Here is a 20309-nt window from a genome sequence, read left to right as displayed (position 1 = left end):
ACTGACATAACAATATGTTAAGGATAGAATGTTTTAATAGAAAATTTCTCTAAATATCGAACATAGTCGGTTTTTTTAACGCGAATTTTGTAAAAAATGTATACTTACATCACGTAAATCTAAGAAATCAGCATCACCAAGCTTAGTCCGCGTCCCATACGCGTGTTTAAATGCTTCTATAATCCTATGGTATGTGAGTATTTTGTCTTCAGTGGTGTTAATACTGTTATGAGTAAAATTGTAACCGCTGAGTATATTCAGTATATTGACGAGGATGACGCCGCTGCTGGGCGGTGGCGGGACGTGCAGCACGTCGCCATTGTTTAGAGGAACAGCTAAAGAATCCGTTATCTTCGCTCTGAAATATTATCAATTAAATTATAACATGGCTATGTATTTCCGTATTAAAAGCTTGAAACTTTACGGCAGTTCGTTGTTAACAACTAGCGAATGTCTGAATGAAGAACTAGCTGTCGCTACTCCGTCCGCGAGGAAATAAAATAAAACCTAATTAGTAGCCTATGTGTTCTTCCAGACTATGTTCTATATCTATGCCAAATTTCAGCGAATACCTTCAAACAAACATCCATCCATCTAAACATTCGCATTTATAATATTAGTAAGAAGTAAGATAAACCTTAATGTTTCGTCGATACTTAAAATGGCGTGCAAAATTACGAGCCCCATACAATTTGGCATTGTAAAAAATACGATAGTTCAATCAGATATCGTCGTTATAAAAAATAACTGGTTTTGATTTATAACTGTGATAAGGTTTTAATGATTTTAAACTCAGAATAGCACTTGATGTAAGCGATGATTATGCCTGAATAAGTCAGTTTAATGTAGTAAAAATATCTTAAAAAACAAATACAGAAATATTAAGAGATTTTCTTATATATTCCGTGATTCGAGTTTGTCAAGTCTCATTTAAACGGGAACACAATTTTTTAATATTTTGGCTTACTTTCCTTGGCACAACGAACGGTCTGAATAAAAATCTGTAGGAGTTTTCTTTGCGCTTCGCTCAAATTAGATTAGGTCAAGGTCTAGTTGAATTATATACAAATAGAAAACATTACGTTATTCAGATCAGATTATTCTCCATAGAGACGACATATACACAGTTGGAATTTATAATATACCTTCAAAATACAATACAACATTTAAAATGTTTACAGTACTTTTGTACAAAAATAATTATATATAACCTTCTTAATGTCTTTTTAAAAAACAAAGAATTTCAATGGAAGCTTTGGCTGACGAACGTTTAGGCTGGAAGTAAATTTGGATTCCAAGTTTAAACATGTTTAAAAAACAAACTCAGTGACGTCAATGACGTATTGTTATCAAAACATTATAATTACGACCTAGGTTTATAAGTTTAATTTGTTCTATTAACAGCATAGTGTATCGTATTTGTTGACATTAAAGATACAAAGTTGTGAATATAGTTCATATCTCGTGACCCCATGTACCTTTCCATGACAAACACAACACAATTATCTAAATGCTGTTAAAACAAAATAACTATAACATTTAGCGATTATATTTATTTTAAGACTAGCTTTTTTATACTGTTTTACTATCTCTTACATATACTAGCTATCGCCCGCGACTCCATCCGCGCAGAATAAAAAAAAGCTTAATAAGTAGCCTATATGTTCTACCCGACTAAGTTCTACATCTATGCCAAATTTACAAAGATCCATGAGCAGTTCCGAAGATACCTTCAAACAAACATCCAACCAATATTTAATCTTTCGCATTTATAATATTAGTAAGATTACTAATACTAGTGAAGAATATGTTAAATGAAAATTAATTATCATTTGGAATTCTTTGCTGTTTTACGAGTATTTATATCTAGTATATCTCGTCGTTGAAAATTGTTCTGTCACTTTTGTATTTATTTCCTAGTCAGTTTCTAAACGTGTTTTTTTTAATAAAACTAGAACAGATAAGAGAATTTACGCGTTATATTACGTACATATGTATTTACATATATTCAAATATTTTTATTTCCTATTGCGTAGTAAACAGTGTTCAGATGACGTTACTACGCTCATATTAAACATAGACACGTTAAATGTTCATTAAATGTATCGCTTAGTGTAGATGAGTGTTAAATCATTATACTAAGTGACTCTGAGTGCAATACTCTTGTGATAAGGTTATCTGATCGTGGGTTACTGTGACAAAAATCCCCGTTTAAAATATTCTGTCTCTGTTTTGTAAAAGGTAATGACAAAGATGACGATAAGTTTTATAAAGAGATTTGATCTCTGAAACCAACGGTAAGTTGTCTATAAAAAACCCAAACTCGTATTGGAAGCAAAAAAGTCTACGCGTGTGAGCGGCTTCAATCTAAAGTAGTACTTTTTTTGCTATTATTAATGTGTTTTTTTTTTGTTTATATTTTAGATCGCATCGTATTCCAGTCATGATTTAAAAATCAAAGTTGATTAACAATTAAAACGAATCTTGTTTCAATCCTATCGATTTTCAGCCGACTTCAAAAAGAAGGAGGTTATCAATTCGTCTGTGTTTTTATGTATATTACCGCGTAACTCCGCCTCTGGTGCTACGATTTTGAGTTATTTTTTTTTATCAAAAGTTTTGCGTGCAAGTGTGTCCTATTTTTTATTATTATATATTTTATTGTAATAAAGTAATATGTCTCATTACATAATAGTTTGCCAATGTGCGTTATTATTAGTTCTGAGTATTATTAAAAGTCAGTAAACAAAATGATAAAAATATACCATTTCTCATATTAAATTGTCAGTTCATACAAACCGGGGCGTATACGCTATTTAAGGCTTGCATGTGATAAGAAAAGACATGCAAAGTAAAATTAAACCTTTTGTCTATCGTATAAAGTTCAATTTTATTTGTGATAAAATCTGCTCTCCGCCCCGAAGTGTCTGAATGGATCCTAAGGTAGTAGACAATGACAAAATGTCAATGTAACTATTAAGCAGAAACAATAAAATTAAATGAGAGCGATAATGTTTATTCTCTCAAATAACAGAATAATAACAATGATTCATCTAGAATGTTATTGTTTAAGACGTTTTAACTTTACACAGGTGCATATGAATAAAAATATCCGCCATATTGTGAAATAAAGTCAGCAAAGTAATATTGTCGAACTTTGTCGAATTGAGAATTTTAATCGCAAAACATAATTTGTAACGCTTGTACAGCATAACGAAGAATACGTAATTTATTTAATGTGCCATTTAAGTTAAATTTTCTTTAAGCAAAATAATATTTAATATACCTGACTATAGTTACATTGTAAACTAGGTTTTGCTTGTAACACCGTCTGTGCGGAATAAAAAAATTAAGTAAACATGTGTTCTTCCAGACTATGTTTTACACGTGAGCCAAATTTCATTAAGATCCGTTGAGTCGTTCTGGCGATACCATCAAACATCCGTCCATCCACCTACACATTCGCATCTTATATATATAAAAGAAAGTAGTGTTAGTTACACTATTTATAACTCAAGAACGGCTTTACTGATATGGCTGAAAATTGGTGTGGAGGAAGGTAGCTTAGAGTAGGAGACGGACATAGGATACTATTTATTAATTTTTTTTTATCGAATTTACGCCTTGTAGAGCTGCTTTTTATTTACCTTACTAATATTATAAATGCGAATGTTTAGATGAATATAATGTGGGTGGGCTACACTCATTAAGTTTTTTATATATCCACGCGGACATAGTCGCGGGCGACAGCCAGTTTATAATATTAGCAAGATTTATTTCATTTAATTTATGGTAAAACTTCAAATTCACACTAGATGGCAGTGTTAACTAATGTTGATAATATAAAAAATAAATCTATGATCAATGAGTCATTGTAAAGGTAATTAAAGCTGATATGTAGGAAAACCTTCGCTAATACATTTGATTTATTGTTTTAGTTGCGATCAAGAACATAACGATATATTTATTTATACGTTAACCTCATTGTAATTGGAATTGCTGTTATTTTTATAACTTCACGTTGAGCTGTGTTAACTATATCTGTTCCTGTTTAGTCCAATCCATTTTAATCCTGTCCAGTCCAATTTATTGTTTATTTTATTACATTTCTTTTGTTATTAATCTGTTATTTATATGAACTGGTTATCAAAAGTCGCTACGTCAATTCAATAATAAGATATGCCCCCAGACGTCTACGTGACTCGGTTTGTTTGTTTATGAGATATGTGGAGTTAACTATGCTAAATCTAAAATCGAATGATAATATAAAATTCAAAACATATTCTGATATACAGCTTATATGATTACAATTTTTTTAAATGCTTTAATTCTCGATTAATTTAATATAACTTGTTTTGTTTAATGACAAAACAGTTTTGATGTTTTTATAAAAATAAATTGTAAAGATATGGGTTATCAAATGTTTACTAAGATTAGTAGAATAGGCTATACCGTAGAAAAAATTAAGTTGTTTTCGGATTTTTTTTTTGATTAAATGGAAAAACACTGTATTTTTAAAATGTTAATTCTCTTGGTCATCAAAATTCTTATTTTTTTATCTATACGTGTCATTTTATTGTGTATATTAACAAAATACCACGATTCATTACAACGAATTGTTATGAATCATAAGTTATTGAAGTTTTTATAGAATATGAAATATTGTAAAATTTCTTGTGCAATAGTAATAGTCATCTCTTTTAAGTGGTACTAAGTACTACAAAATACACGGAATAAGAGCCTGATTGAAATGGAATAAGTACACCTTGTTTTATTAGTAGTTTGACTTGAAGACATTTTCATAGATTCACAGGTATACAGAACCTTTTTAAGAGTTATTTACGTATTTACGTCGTAAATTGTGTTGAGTTCAAATCTTGTCTTTTTCATGCTTTATTATTTTATCAAATCAACGGCTCCTACGTGTTAATAATTTTAGGTTAGAAAACTTTAATTGATTTAATATGTGCCATTTAAAAACTGATTATTGAAGTAGATACAGAAAAAAATTAGAAAAATATCTTGTTTACAGTTCGATAAGCACAAAAAAGTAAATTTTATTATTATTATTGCTTGTACTTTTTTGTCATTTTCTTAACTTGAAGTCGTAATTATTTTGTAAGCAGTTTATTACATGGCTGACATGTTTAAAAGAACAAAAGTCTTAAACAAAAAAAAAAAAAGAAAAAAATCACAAAAAGCGACTACTGTTTCTTATGCGTCAATTGAAATTGTACTTGTACTAGCGTATTTTTTAAATGTTAAAAATATTTTTTAACTTACTGATAATTTCTCAGATCGTCAGCTGTAACGATACTGCCGGCGCGCTGTAAATCATCTAAGAATTCAACAGCGAGGCTTCCATTGTATAGTTCATCGCCACCGTTCCTAGCTATCACCTTCAACGTCTTACATAATGCTTCACTCGGCTTCACAACCGTCCCTGGTCTGTGGAACTGGCCTTTTGTAGGATTGTAGTACGTTTTCCTAAAAACAAAGCATTTTTTATTGTTTTGTTCTGTCAAATTTTAATGTTTGTGTGTGTTTAATGAACAGCAATATAGACTAATAGCTGTCGCTAACGTCCGCACGCAGTTTAAAAAAACGTAATAGGTATACTATGTGTTCTTTTAGGTTATGTTCTACATATATGCTAGTTTTCAGCGAGGTTCATGCAGTCGTTCTGGAGATACCTTCTAAGAAATATCCATACATCCAATTTTTTTAAAGATATGAAATATAATATGTTTTACAAAGGTCATTGTTGTTTTGTTTTTTTTAAGTATCTATTTGCACGTCACTATAATATATAATGTTATCTGAACTATAAACTTAGCATAAATAACATTATACATATGTTTGAAAACAAACGCGCAATCTAGTCACATATTGCATAATACAAGATAGACGAGAATGACTCATATGCAAATCGAAATATGCGTAGTTGGACTTTTTTTTATTATTCCTTCTAACTTAATAAAAAATGACGCAATATAAAGTAACTAAAGAGGTTTCATTACTTTCTCCGTAATCTTTCTTTTCCTATTAATTCAATTTGTAACTAAGATAGTCTCTAAACATCACAGATATTAGCTAAATTGTTGACTTTTGTACTGAAAAAAGTTGTATTTTGAAGTTTTAATCAGATACTTACCTTAGATTTGGATCATTCTTTACATAGGGTGCACTTTCAAGTCCATCGAATAGGACTTTTGACATGACATAGCCATTCTCACAGAGAGCCAGTGTGGGGGCCAATAAACTCTCCCAGGGAAGTTTGCCCCATCTCTTGTACGCAGCCCATAAACCCCGCAGTTCACCAGGAATGCCCAAAGCCAGTGGACCTGTGAAAAAAAGATAGAGTTTAAAGATTCATCGTTCTTACGATCCTGGGTTCCAATCCAGTCATACGACTATACACGTGAAAAGATTTAAGATTATTTGGAATTAATTATAGAAATACGGAGAATGGACCTTATTTTTCTTTCCTGAACCAATAAATAATCAAAAATATTTATTGGAAAAGTCGTAACAAGGACTATGAAATTTTTACCTTAGTCTAGTCATAATCAGTGATAAAAAAAATCTTATAATATTATTCCTTTATTATGATGGCTCCATCACAATGTTGGTTCATCATTCATATTATGATAAAGTGATATGATATGTGTTAGTGAAATTTAAAAGATCTTGCGTCTCTCGTGTATTAGTCGGTCGAACCAGATCGAAGAGAAAGCTTCGGTGAAACTTTCTCATGAAAGCGCCTCGCAAAATCTGTAGGTACTCGCACATTCTTAAGACAGGCTTAGTAACACGTTTGATATTAATTATAAAATACTTAATAACATTATGATATCCTCTGAACTACTAAAAAGTTATTTAGAGTTTTATTAATGTTATGACGTCAGCATTTCCTTTCCGATTCTTTAAAGCGAAAGTCAGAGAGTGAATAAAGATGCAGTTTTTTTCATTAGATAAGTTGGCAAACGAGCTGCGATTACAATTTAGTGGTTGTCATAGTAATTGTGAATTTATGTAGATGTCCAAAATACAACAAAAGCAAGGTCCATCTGTACCATCTGGCTCAGGGGTTAAAGCACTTGACTTGTAATCTGCAGGTCCTGGGTTCGTTCCCACCATGTACCAATGTGTTTTTCGATTTTCGATTTACATATATACATTTATCCGACGTTCTTACGGTGAAGGAAAACATCGTTGATACAACCTGCACATATATGCGAAGAAATTTAAAGATATGTGTGAAGTCAACCAACCCGCACTTGGCCAGCGTGGTTGACTATGGCCTAATCACCCCTAACTTAGGTTAGGCTCCGAGCCCCTCGGTGGGGACGTATAGTGAGCTGTGATGATACCATCTGACTCTTGTTGTTTATGTGTTTTAAAGGAAAACGAGTTGGATGATTTTTACAGATAATTAGCTTTATGCTTTTGCTCTAGTTGACTCAAATATTTTTATTCCATTTCAATTTTTAAATCAACAATAATGAACATTTTATAAGGTCGCATGTTAAAGAGTCTTTATATTCTCGTAGTTGTAACTTTATACCATAACCAGGTCGTTGTTCTCATTAAAAAAAGTAATATTTAAACAATTGCTTTTACGATGAAAGAGATTTATCAAAAATATAACCCACTTAAATTAACAATAGACACAATTAGATACCTTTTGTTCTTCAAATGGAGTTTTGTTAAGAATTGGTAATACTGGTAATAGACCAAAATTTTATTCGGTATGTTGGAGTTTCTAGATATTTGCGTTTTTTCACTGTGGAAACATATTGTTATCTCTTTCATTTTCATTGAAACAAACAGTGACAACAACACATTGTTATTGTATACTCGTACTCAATACACGTTTTTGTTTATACACCAGGGGTGGCGAACCAACGGCACAATACAATTGTACACTTCGCTGATTACAAAATTACTATTATAAAAAGGATACCAATAAGTGGAGTTGGTAGATGTGAGGATGCAACACTCTTTTGCAAAAGCGCACGCTGATATGTAAAGGTTCACCACCCCTGCCCTATGCACTGCCTTGATTGTTTATCTTTGAATGCGTATTTTATTTAAAACAAAAGCAAACTTCTTTGTTTAAAGTTCGAATATCTGAATCTGACGTACATTAAGAATATATTGTTGTTTTGTAAAATCTACACTAAAGGTTAGATAAGTGACAATTAAAGACTGAGACAGATATTGTAACAGATAAAGCATTGTATTGAACAAAGAAATAATAAACAGTAAAGATTTTCGAGGCCACGATGATAAGGTTAACTGGAACGGACACGTATTAATCGATAATACTGTTATCGATACATAGATATTATCGTATTAACTACCTAGATCTAGAAAGTAAGACTTTTTCTATAATTATTATTACTAAATGATATAACATGATTTACCGTGGCTTTCTGACATCAAAATCTCTGTATAAAACATATCGTCATATAAGTACTGTCATATAATTTAATATCAGTCATTTGTTTTTCCCTTTTATATTATATACAAAACAGACTTATGACGTGTATGGTGTTCCTATAAAAAATATAAATAGAAAACTACGATAACATAGAACCTGGCAGTAAGACTTACGAGAGAGTAGTTATCGACAAAAATTGTATGAGATTAGTGCAGCCCCCGGACATAAGAAATGTTATAAAAATTTTATCGATGAAGTTACGAAAACATTCACGATAACTTTCGTGCTAGGCCCCCAGTTTATAAAACGATTTCAGTTAGCAACGCATGTTTCTGAATACGATTGCATAAACTGAGACATAACCTCAATACGTACAAACACGATACACCGACTAAGCGATTATAATACAACGTATGCCTAACAAATGCCTATCGATGTAATAATTTACTGGAACTATAAAAAAAATCTTCCGCTAACAGACTATGTTCTATGAATCTTCAACGCAATAAACCTTAGTAATGTTTCACATTTGTAAAGAGAAACCGTATATTAGCTGTAAATATAAGTCGATAAGACCTTCCAGAGGCAATATAAATAAATAACAAGTATATGGATAGACAAGTGATAGCCCTCGACCTAGTATAGAAGGTAATCTATACTTTTGTAGTAAAATATAAAGATTAAAATAACTAAGCTTCTATGTCTTATTTTTTAAGCTTAAATCACTCTCAATATTATGCTATTCAATCTTTCGCGTTCGCAATTTGGAACTGCAAGCTGAAAACAACTCTATCCTAGGTATCGACAGATTAAAAAGGGCCAATGCACACCCCTATGTGAAAATAAATGACAGCCATCTATTGAGAATAAATGTAATTGCTCACCTTTCTTCGCTTTATCATAGTTCCCATGGAACATGTTTGCGGTGGCGGCGGCAGGGGCTGTCTCTCGCGCAACTACAGTATACGCTTTGCCCTCCTCCTTTATGTAGACGGTCATGAAGAACCCGCCGCCGAGCCCCATGCTCTGCTGGTTGTACAGTCCGTTGCAGAACATCGCAGCGATCGCTGCGTCCACCGCGGAACCATTTGAGACGAGGATTTGTCTAAAGGAAATAAAAGACTATCAGTTTTCACAGCAAGAAGACAGCGATACCTTTATATCAAGACGTACATAAAAAGATTGGTATTTTTTAGAGTACAAAGCAGTGAATTCAGTACCATCTTGTCCTTTGTCCGAGTACATGTTATGTTCCCTTGCACCTGTAGGCCTAAGTTCTTCCAGCGCACCAGTCAAGTATATTTTGCTCCTACCCACTATATTAGTAAGAACGCATATAAAAGTCTTGTGTGTCATTTTTAATTGCCAATATAGTACTTTAACATTCAAAATATGTATACACAGATAAAAATAAGCAATAAGTTGCTTCAAAGTGGAATAAGGACAAGCCTACGTGAGTCAGCGCACGCAAACGCGTTAATATGCCATTTAAAATCAGCGATATTCCTTCTAGCAATTTCTTACTTCAAAACTATGACTTTTTGATGAAACATTATAGAAAGTATTTATTTTTAATCTTTACTTCTATGCTTGGTTACGTAGACCATAATCCTATTAGGGCTGGGTCTAGGCCTTGGCTTCTTAGTTAATTATATCTGTCGTGAGTTTTTTCATAATAATAATAATCATAAAACACACGCATAGCCTCAGGAGATGCAATTTGTATTACGTGTTAGATGCCTATATTTTATATTATTTGATATTTTTCCATCGTAACGTAGACGTCGCGGGCATTAGCTAGTCATATTTGTATAGGGCCTAGTGTTAAGAAGTATATTACTAAAGTAATCGCATTTTTTCATTTTTCTTTCGATTTATATTCGTTTAAAATTCTTATCACCAGACTTCCTTAGGTACAATGTTACTTTGGTTAACTTCCTTCTTCCTACAAATAAAATACGTATCTTACAACTTGTCGCAGTATCATTAATACTCTTATTGAATTTTTTATAATTATATTTTGGATGATCATTTTTATTGACCATCTTTACATCACACATTTTTTGGAATCTGAAAACCCTAAGTGAGGTTTTAAATGTAACAATTCTACCGCAGTGTCGGTTTAAGCTGGCGCCCTGGGCGAGGTTTCTAAGGCGTCCTTTGTTTTATCGTGACTTTGATGGGGCGTTAATCCTGTTAGAGTTATGTAAGAATGTGTTATTCGCCGACCTATGGCGCCTTTTTATGTCCACCGCCCTGGGCGGTCGCCCAACCACGCTCTACCCTAATGCCGGCCCTAGGGCCATACATACCTAATAACCCCTGACTGAAATTCATTGATCATACCTAATGCTATTTACCAATCTTATCTTATCTACAATATTTATAAAAGACAATCATGTCGTAAGTTACTGGAATTATTTACTTCTATTAATTCTATAATATCACTTGAAAATTAATCTTTGTTTCAATTAATTTTCACCTATTTCTAGTTGAGATGAAGCTAGGTACCTACCCACAAATGTCTTCTACTTTCTATATAAGTGTATTGTAATTTATTTTTTCTTTGTACTCCATATAATGAATGAATTCAGGAATCATGGTTCAAGATTTGCGATAATTCAGCAGAGAAATTTATAAAGATTTATCTTTCAACCTAAGCAGCACTAATTCTAAAAAAAACAGCAATAATACATGAATGTAAAAAGTAAGACAACAAGGTCAACGAGTCGCGGACTAGCAGATAGTCGAGCCAAGGTTCTTTTTGTATATAAACAAGAATTGTAGATGCGTAGTCGTTTGCGTCCGCCTGTATATCAACTCAATAACAAACAAGCCAACGACCTCGCCAGAGGACAGTTTATTTTCCGCCTAGCAAACACGACCAAATAAAACAAACCAAAGTATAATTTATTATTTTTTATTAACTTAAAATTATTATTACAGTCCTTTGTGTACCGCTAGCGATACAAAATTAAAACGTAATAAAGTAAGCATCTAGTTAATTAGTAACACAGCAATTTTGAGCTTTATAACAAGCTCAGTGAGATTTGAGATCAGTCGTTGGAACGGTGTTGTATCCAAAATAGATTTACCGGTTACAATGAGGCCGGTACACGATTCATTTCTGCCGTTGCCTCGTCCGCCAGCGCGCCCTGGCAGAGGCGCCGTGCTGGGCGAGGTAGAAGCCCTGAGTCAACAGGAATCGTCTCGGGTGTTCCAGTGATCTCTGCGACGAGCTACGACCCGCGCTCTCCTCGGGTATTCTCAATAAAAGTCTCCTTTCATTTGGCATTTCCACTATCCTTTTGCACGCCATGGTCGTCAGTTTCACAAATTGTCCATTTAATTTTTTTTACCGGCTTTCTTATTCTTTTCTGTATTAGCCAACTTGGTCACGATCTTTCTAGAATGGCCGGACGGATCGAAGTGGTTCGTGTGCTCGCTTACCTCTCTCTTCGAGCGTTGTTTCCCACTGTGTCCGGAGAAGATGTGCTTGTCGTGTTCAAAATTGTAGTAATCGTACTCGTCAAAGAAAGCTTCGGACATATTTAATTGTTGAAAATGTAATTTGTTTAAAGTCCACACGAGATTTGTCACTGTGACAACGCTACGGTTGATTTTGTTTCAATGAAATGTTCGCGATGCCAAAGGCCGGTGTGCTTATATAGGCACGGTGCGACACGTCACTGACCGCATGCGCGTCGATAAAATTCTCGAAACGTGATTGGCGGAGAGCTCGCTGCGACCCGGTTATGAAAGAACGTTTATTTATGCGCAGCACGTTGTGTTTATGTTTTACGGTGTGGTCATATAAATAAAAAAACTACCAAGCAAAGTAAAAAGTAAAGGGTTTGGTAATTTCACGGCTACTTAAATGATTATTAATATGACTCTTCATCAACTTCAACCTTGTGATATGGAATGATCTTGTCCTTCGTTTTATATCCAGAGAAAATGAAATATGTAATGTAATAACATATGTAAAGTAAATAAACGTGTCTTGGACCAAATGATCGCATGGAATTAAGTACGTTACGTTTACAATCCAACATAGATTTTTTAACAATGTGTTTAACTCTCATATATATTTCTTAAAGTAGGATATCGCAAATTGCAGTTTTGAGATCCAAAACATTGTTTAAAGTTAAAAATATTTAAATCTACCACTTTAGTAGAGAGAAGCAATATATGACAACACTTTCAATGAGCTAAAATCGTGTCGCGTAAATTATTGATAATGAATTTATTTAGTAAAAATTATTCAATCATTTATTACTGAATGATATTTACTACGTATGCGAAATAATTAAGAAAACAATTATTTATATGAAATTTTATCGTATCGATATTTAATTAGATACACTGGTCTAAAATTAAATCATTACACCGCCATCTATTGACGAGTAGCTAAACAAAACTGTTAACAGAAAAATGTGGTCTTTTTAAACATTTTATTTTTTTATACACGTCATGTACAAAAAATGTATTATAAAAAGCGCTTACCTGCCGATCTTCGAACACTGTGGTGCATCGGTACACACGGCGGCGCGTTGGAAGATGTGCAGAATAGACGGCGAGGGTTTTAATGGACGCAGTGGATCTGGTGGTTCCGAGTTCTTCCATGCCGCGTAGTCAGCACTGCCGATGAGGAAGCCACTCAATGCAGATACCAGGACGAGGAGCACCAGACCAGTAATTATAACTTTGGTCCTTAGCTTGTATGGTCTGTAACAATGCATTAATGCTGTAGATAAACATAGTTTCAAATGTAATAAAAACTTAACTAAAGTGTTAGAATTTCTCTGTACAAATAATGTAGTTGTCGTAAACAGTAACTTTTTAATTAAATAAGATTAATCTGTAAAAGTACGTGCATTATAAAATTCTCTTACGTTCTTAATTAATACTAGACATTTAATAATTGTCATTGTGAAATTTCTATAACAATTTTAGAAAGAACATTTATTTAAAGCATCATTATAAATATAATATAGACAAGCTGCTTTAAAAGAATATTCTATTATAGTAATTTCTAGTCTTAAGTTCCTTTTCATTTTATGTAAGCCACACATAGTAACTGAATTAAAAAATAATATGATATAGAAATATTTAACACGTTTTCAGTACAATTAATATTACTCATAAAACCGTACAGGTACTTACTATCATATTTATGTAAAAGTTCAAATTACGATATAATTATTTTGGCTATAAAGTTATCCTTAACTATAAAAGTTATTATTATTTTTGACATTAAGCACATGTAAGTTTGGTAATTCATTAACCTATTTAATATTATAAAGAAAATAACACAATCTCATGTCACTATTTTTTAATTTTAATTTTGCTTAATGTAAATAAAAAAACGGTATCGATAATAAATGTTAATTATTTAAAAGCTTTTCCATTTTCGATTATTTACTTACTTCTCTAAATAATCTAAATCGTCATTACTAAAATTCCCATTAAACATATTGAACCTGTTTATCGGTGACACCAAACGTATTGTATCCATCGGGATATCTTCAGAACGTGAACTTATAAAATTTCTTCTATATAAACCACTTAGAGTCATTTCCATCTTATTTATATTTTTATCACACACTTCTTTCTTGCACAGTTTTGTTATTTGTAATAATTAAGTCCAAATATAACCTTTCACTACAAAATGTTTATGAATTTTACATTATAAATGTTTTTTTTTCCATTTTCTTGTAATTATAACTAACGAATAACCATTTTATAAGTGCAACGTCACGTGTATGACGTCAATTTTGTGAGTAAACTGCAGGTATTGCAGGAGTGAGGTTTGTTTGAGGCTTGGCGGAAAATCAATAATGAAAACAGCTGTTCAGGAAGTTTCACTTCTTGGTTAGTTCCGAGTCCCGTTAACAGATGGCGCGATTTGTAGTATTTTCTCCTATATTTTTTAAACAAGGATTTTTAGGGCTTCATGTTCTGAAGCTGTCCAATAAAGAATGGTAGTCACGAATTAGAGAACAACTAAGGCCGCCATACACTAATTGGTGTAAGCAACTAACCGATAACTTGAACTTAAACAAGCCGTAGAACTAGAAGATATTTCTAAAGGAAATATAAATTTAAAATTTTACGATATAAAGTTTAATTAGTAGTAGAAACGAAGTAAAATAATATTGATTATCTCAGACTTTCCATTGTGACATTCTTTAGTATACAAAGATGATAAACACAGTTCTCTGTTCCTATGTCGCACTCGCGGATTTTCAATTCTAATGTTTGCGTGTTTACAAGAAAATAGATTATATTATATCACATTTCATCTTACGTAATCACGAGTAACAAGTTAAATCTAAACAAACAATTATACAGTTTTAACACCACATCATGACTTAACAAATTTGCATTAACGTAACATGATTTTACATGACATTTTTAAAACACAGACAATGTTTACTTTCAAGAGCCATATAACATGTTATAAGGGTTTAGATACTTCACATTATATTCTATAAAAAAATATATTTTATTTATAGAAAAGAAAAACAAAACAATAAATAAAGTTTAACAAGATTATTCAGTGTTTAAAGTAAGTAATAAGTGTTTAATTTATCCAAGAATTATAATTAGAAAAAAAATTGTGCGTCATTTAGCGATAAAACTTATAATCCATATTCTAAAACCTAAGAATCTATTTGTGGGATCACTATCACCAGTCTAAATGTACTCAGTATTAGGAAATGTAAACACTAAAAGCTTATATAAACAAAGACAGGTTTACACGGAGTAATGTTTACATGAACAGCAATTCCAAATGTTATGAATACCAAATACATCTATCGGAGCGTATGTTAATTATGTTGAAGTGCGTCTTTTGTTTGAAAATATTCAAAATATCAACATACCCGTGAAATTCCACTGCCGAAGTGCTTTGGTTGATGATTTAATTCAAAATTATTCTAGTCGACTGAGTAACTGTGGGTTTCTGAGATCAAAATTATTGTTTTGTCAAAGATAATGACAGGGATGATGATATGTTTTATATAGAGAATTCAGAAACCAATGGTTAAACAACTTCTTGTATGGATGTATGACGCTTAACTGTAACTTAAATAACTTGAGTGATTTAAGAAGATATAAGTATGGTAAGTTCTTAAACGAAATCCATTCTTCCCAAGAGTACATGCATCCTTATTTCTACCATTTCATTTATGTGTTAGCGAAGTTTATATATTAAATTATTAATATTAATAATATTTGATGTAATTTTTGATAATTGAATAGCTTAATAATATAAAAATCTCACTTCTCTCGTGTAGTGTCCGGTAAATCTATATGTATGTTTCGATTCTTTCTTCTAACACTCCCGGCTCGACTCAAGGATGTCTGTCTTATTAATTCTCTATCACACATTATTATTATACACTATTTTTCTAATAAAAACTTAATTCACGGTCACTTTATAAATTAAATCAAACAAGTGTTCGGATGGACACTAAACACATAGTACTGTTTAAAAAAATCTGCGAATAAATTGTCTCAGTTGACGACCTCGTACGTCATTGTAAAGGCGTGTGCACACACTGGTTCAGGTAAATTTGAACATTTGAACATAATATTTATATCTATTTAATACAACTATAATTTTTACATTTTTATATTTAATTTCTTATTATTACTTAATCCGATTTTTTAAGGAAAAAATCATGAGCCAATATAATTACATTGGCTTATGATTTAATTTAATTAAATTAAAAGGCCAAATGAAATTACTTAATGGTAATAACCTTGCTTACGTTTCTAAAAGGAAATTTTAATAACCAAAAAATAATTTTAAAAGTCACAAAAACGCGATTAAGTCTCTAATAGATGAAATAGCGCCATCTATGGTCTGCGTTTTAAAACAAAGATTTTACGATTTTTAACTTAAAATAAATAAACTGTAACGTTATATGTAAAAAAAAATGAAAAAATCATTTAACCAGGTTATGGCGAGTGAGATTTGAACTCGTTCTTTTCACGATTTTATCTTTTACGTCCACAATAATGTGTTCTGTGCTGATGAATGTTACTCCTAATTTTAATTAGTATAATAGCTCGTTGTGTTCACACCCTTTAATGTAACTCTCAGCCGCTTTTGTGAGCTCTTGAAAGGACAGGATGCGAGATATACTGATAACATATTCAACATCATATTTACATTGTGTACAATATGTTTATGACTATTATGATTGACGCGGGACGTTGATGAGCCAGGCTTTGGGACATCGTGCGGAAAGAGCAGTGCAATTCTACACCATTTTAGCTTTTTAAGGATGCATTTTTATTGCATTTGTTTTAAATTGAACCGACTAATGATCGCAATCAGTGAACATTACTATTGTTTGTAGTGCGATCAGTCCATTTAAATACTTCATGTATTTAAAATTATATTGTTTTGAATAAATCGGGTATTCGATTATGCCTGACAAAAGTTGCACCCACCTTTTAACTATTTTAGAAAAATGTAGGTGTGAAACTGGCAGCTATCAATATTATTAGAATAGTCTTTGAAAAAGAAAAAAAATCTTTCTTTTTTAATAGGTCATTGCGTCGAGTATTGCAAAGTATTATTAAATTATTTTATCAAACATGTAAGTAAAAGATTACTTATATGTTAGCGTGTTTGTTTTATAAACAACTTGCTTTGGCATCATTCTGTTGTATTATACAAATCTGAATGTTTCCTAATAACATAGTCAAATATTATGTTATAAAACTGAGGAATTTCCACGTGTAAGATTTTCAACAACCAATACACATTGTATTAAATAGTATATTTAATAGTCGCACTGTACCTCAATAACGACCCGTGGAAAAATTCTCAGTTCAATTGTTTAGGCTACAAATGGTTACCATAGCAACCATATATAACAAATGACAATAATAAAAACGGAATACCTAAAACAAACATACTTATGTACTCATGAAACACATTACCCTCGGACAATCGGTAAAAAGATAGTCGGAGTAAATTAAATATATTACAACTAAATAATTTTAGAAGTACAAGACTTATTTACTTATCTTCTAAGTAGATAGTTTATTTTAAACTACCTGTGACACATGACTCCATCCTCAGGGAATTAAAAAAAAAAATTGTAGACTATGTGTTTTTCTTCAAACTTAAACGATATCCTTTGAGCCGTTCTGCTGATAGATACCTTTTAACAATCACCCATCCATCTATTTAAACATTCGCATTTATAATATTAGTAAGATGATTCGTTCATAATTATAACACTTTGTACCACATTTTAGTTAACGATAATTTTATGAATGAACAGGAAGGAGTATTACGGTACCACAGAACACCAAGGTGAATAACCGCTTTTAGCCAACCATAATTAAAAATATCCAATTCGTTATAGTAACAAATGCCTGCCGTTTTGTGTAACAATTGACTACGGTTTTGTGTAATTGACTATAGGTTTGTGTAATCGATTATGGTTTTGTGTAAATGAATACGATGGTGTAAACTTGTTAAATTCAAAAGAAATACTGGCAGCTTTAAGCAAGTATTCATTTTTCTGTGGGATTTTACTCTTGATGCGATCATTTGTTTTATCAATGAAGCGGCAGTAGCTAATGGTAAAGGGTACGGATTTCCTATCATGTGGGCGAGGGTTCGAATTCTGCAATTCGATAATTGTCGTAAACCAAATCCTAGCACAAGCAAAGAGCTTAGTCGCTACAAGAAATATTAGTAAATTAGCGAAAAACGTAATATTTGATAAACAATTTATTGGAACTAGGCGCTCTAGTTTATACAGACCTTGGTGGTCTATGTACATATCCCATATCGGTTTACGCATAAATCTTAGTTTTATTACCTGCCATTTAAATGATGCTATACATAATAATATTCTAGTACATTTTATGTGACAAAAAGTATACATTATGAAGAAATAAATGGCAATTTATTCGTTGCGGAATAATGAATTGTAACTAAATTTTCTAATAAAGTATAATACAGTAATATCAACGTAACAATTTATTAATTAACAAAAAATGTATATGCACAAGTCTTATTATATTTTTATCTACTTTATCTATCCATCATTCTCCTCAGATCAAACATACAATTACGTCATCTCTTTCATAGTGAATTGATAAGGCAAGTCAGGGTTCATTCATCAAGGTAAGTTGTTATTAATCTTCAGCTCACTATAAGTCCAACCTGAGGAGGCTCGGAGCCTACCTTAAGTTGAGAGTGACTAAGCCATAGTCAATCACGCTGGCCCAATGCGGGTTGACTTGTTGCGCCCGCGACTCCGTCTGCGTGGATTAAAAAAATAGAAGCCTATGTGTTCTTTCAAGCTATGTTCTACATCTAAGACAAATATCTGCGGGATCCATGCAGCCGTTCTGGAGATAGCTTTTAATAAACATCCATCCATCCAATCGCATTTATAATATTAGTATAATCGTAAGTTTCTTTCACCTGTACAAAATATAATGCCATCTCTGTCTCTTTCTGTACGAAAATAGAGAGAATGATATGTTTTGGCAAATATGTTAAGTCAGTGAAAATCCACGTTACATCAATTACATGAAAAACGTTCAAAGTTTAAACTTCTTTTTTTTTATCCATCGAGCATTATTCGTTCTGAAATATTCCATAGCAAGTAAACAACTTTTTTTTTTAAATTAAATCTAATACTATAATATATAACATGTTTTTATTATATACCTATTCGTTACCTTATATATTATATCTTTATATAATTATATTTTAATTAGTATTACGTTCGTGTGTTTTGTGACACACATTATGATTGATTGATATAAAATGTGCAGGTGACATTTACACAAACTCTTACGATGGGTTTTCACTATGCGAAAAAGTACGTTTTTGTATAATTATGACAATGTAAACCTACTATGTAAACAGTTAATACGACAAAATTTATTTATCTTATTTATAAATGCGAAAGTTTAGATGGATGCATGTTTGTTAATAGATATCTCTTGTACGGCGAAATACATCTTTTTTAAATCTGGTACAAACGTAAAACATAATCTTTTCAAATTATATTCTAAATCTGTTTTAAATAAAGTTATAAGTATAGTCATTGAAGTAGTAACCAGTAAAGTATTTTATAACTGCGAGAAAACAACTGCAAAGTGGTAAAATTCGTCAAAAAAGTTTAACGTTAATATTTATTATTCGCCTTAACATCTGACTTACGTTTATTAAAAAAAAAACAGAGAAAAAAATAACAAACCTATCACGAGCGGATTCTGGAAGCTTAATGAGAACATGTAGATTTTTTCTCTTAACACTTCCTGCTTGTCCCGGTTTCTTCAAGGAACTTTGTCTTAATAACTGTGTGTCGCACATCACTAATATTTATCACACATTAAATTTTTGTTCTATCATACACGTTAACTTATATTAAAACACATCTGATATGTAACTGAACACATAGTGTTGTGATAAAGCACCTAACATAAAAACTACGGACAAATAACGCGACCTCGCACTATACGTCACAAGTAAGGGTCCGTACACACGACACGGGTAAATTATAAAACAAGTTTATGTAAATTATTTATGTAATGAATGGCTCGGTTTAATGAAACCGGTGATACAGCTTTTTGGACGTGTAAGGGAAATTGGTACTTTATAATATTTAACATTATGCATTGATTTTTCAAAAAATAAATGTTTGCTTGCGTAGAAGGTGGTTAGAGAAAGTGCATTCCGGTGCGATACTATAACGAATTTCAATAATGTATTGAACTGACGCGCGACAATCATGTGACTTATCGAAAGTTATTGTCAGTTCTAAACATTTTAGAATTTCGTTATGGAATCGATTCGAAGCGAAAGCACTTC

The 20309-nt window shown here is 31.9% G+C and overlaps 1 protein-coding gene across 4 annotated transcripts in view; it reads right to left on the bottom strand.

Annotated features, from left to right (window-relative positions):
- Window positions 1-20309, bottom strand: part of LOC106115879 (gamma-glutamyltranspeptidase 1) — a 29521-nt gene that overhangs the window by 1740 nt on the left and 7472 nt on the right. For 2 of the 4 annotated variants that reach the window (XM_013309504.1, XM_013309502.1), the window contains exons 3-7: window positions 12953-13174; window positions 9331-9551; window positions 6155-6344; window positions 5284-5487; window positions 109-358 (exon numbers count right to left, since the gene is read on the bottom strand). In XM_013309504.1, the coding sequence (XP_013164958.1) occupies window positions 109-358; window positions 5284-5487; window positions 6155-6344; window positions 9331-9551; window positions 12953-13174 (1087 nt within the window). Of the gene's footprint in view, window positions 1-108; window positions 359-5283; window positions 5488-6154; window positions 6345-9330; window positions 9552-12952; window positions 13175-15734; window positions 15930-19695; window positions 19906-20309 lie in introns of those variants that run through there. The other 2 variants (XM_013309501.1, XM_013309503.1) reach the window with 2 other exon arrangements.

This window comes from Papilio xuthus, unplaced genomic scaffold (genome assembly GCF_000836235.2).
Source record: "Papilio xuthus unplaced genomic scaffold, Pxut_1.1 DF827777.1, whole genome shotgun sequence".
Classification (NCBI taxonomy): Eukaryota; Metazoa; Arthropoda; class Insecta; order Lepidoptera; family Papilionidae; genus Papilio; species Papilio xuthus.
This window is presented reverse-complemented; position numbering and strand designations above follow the sequence as displayed.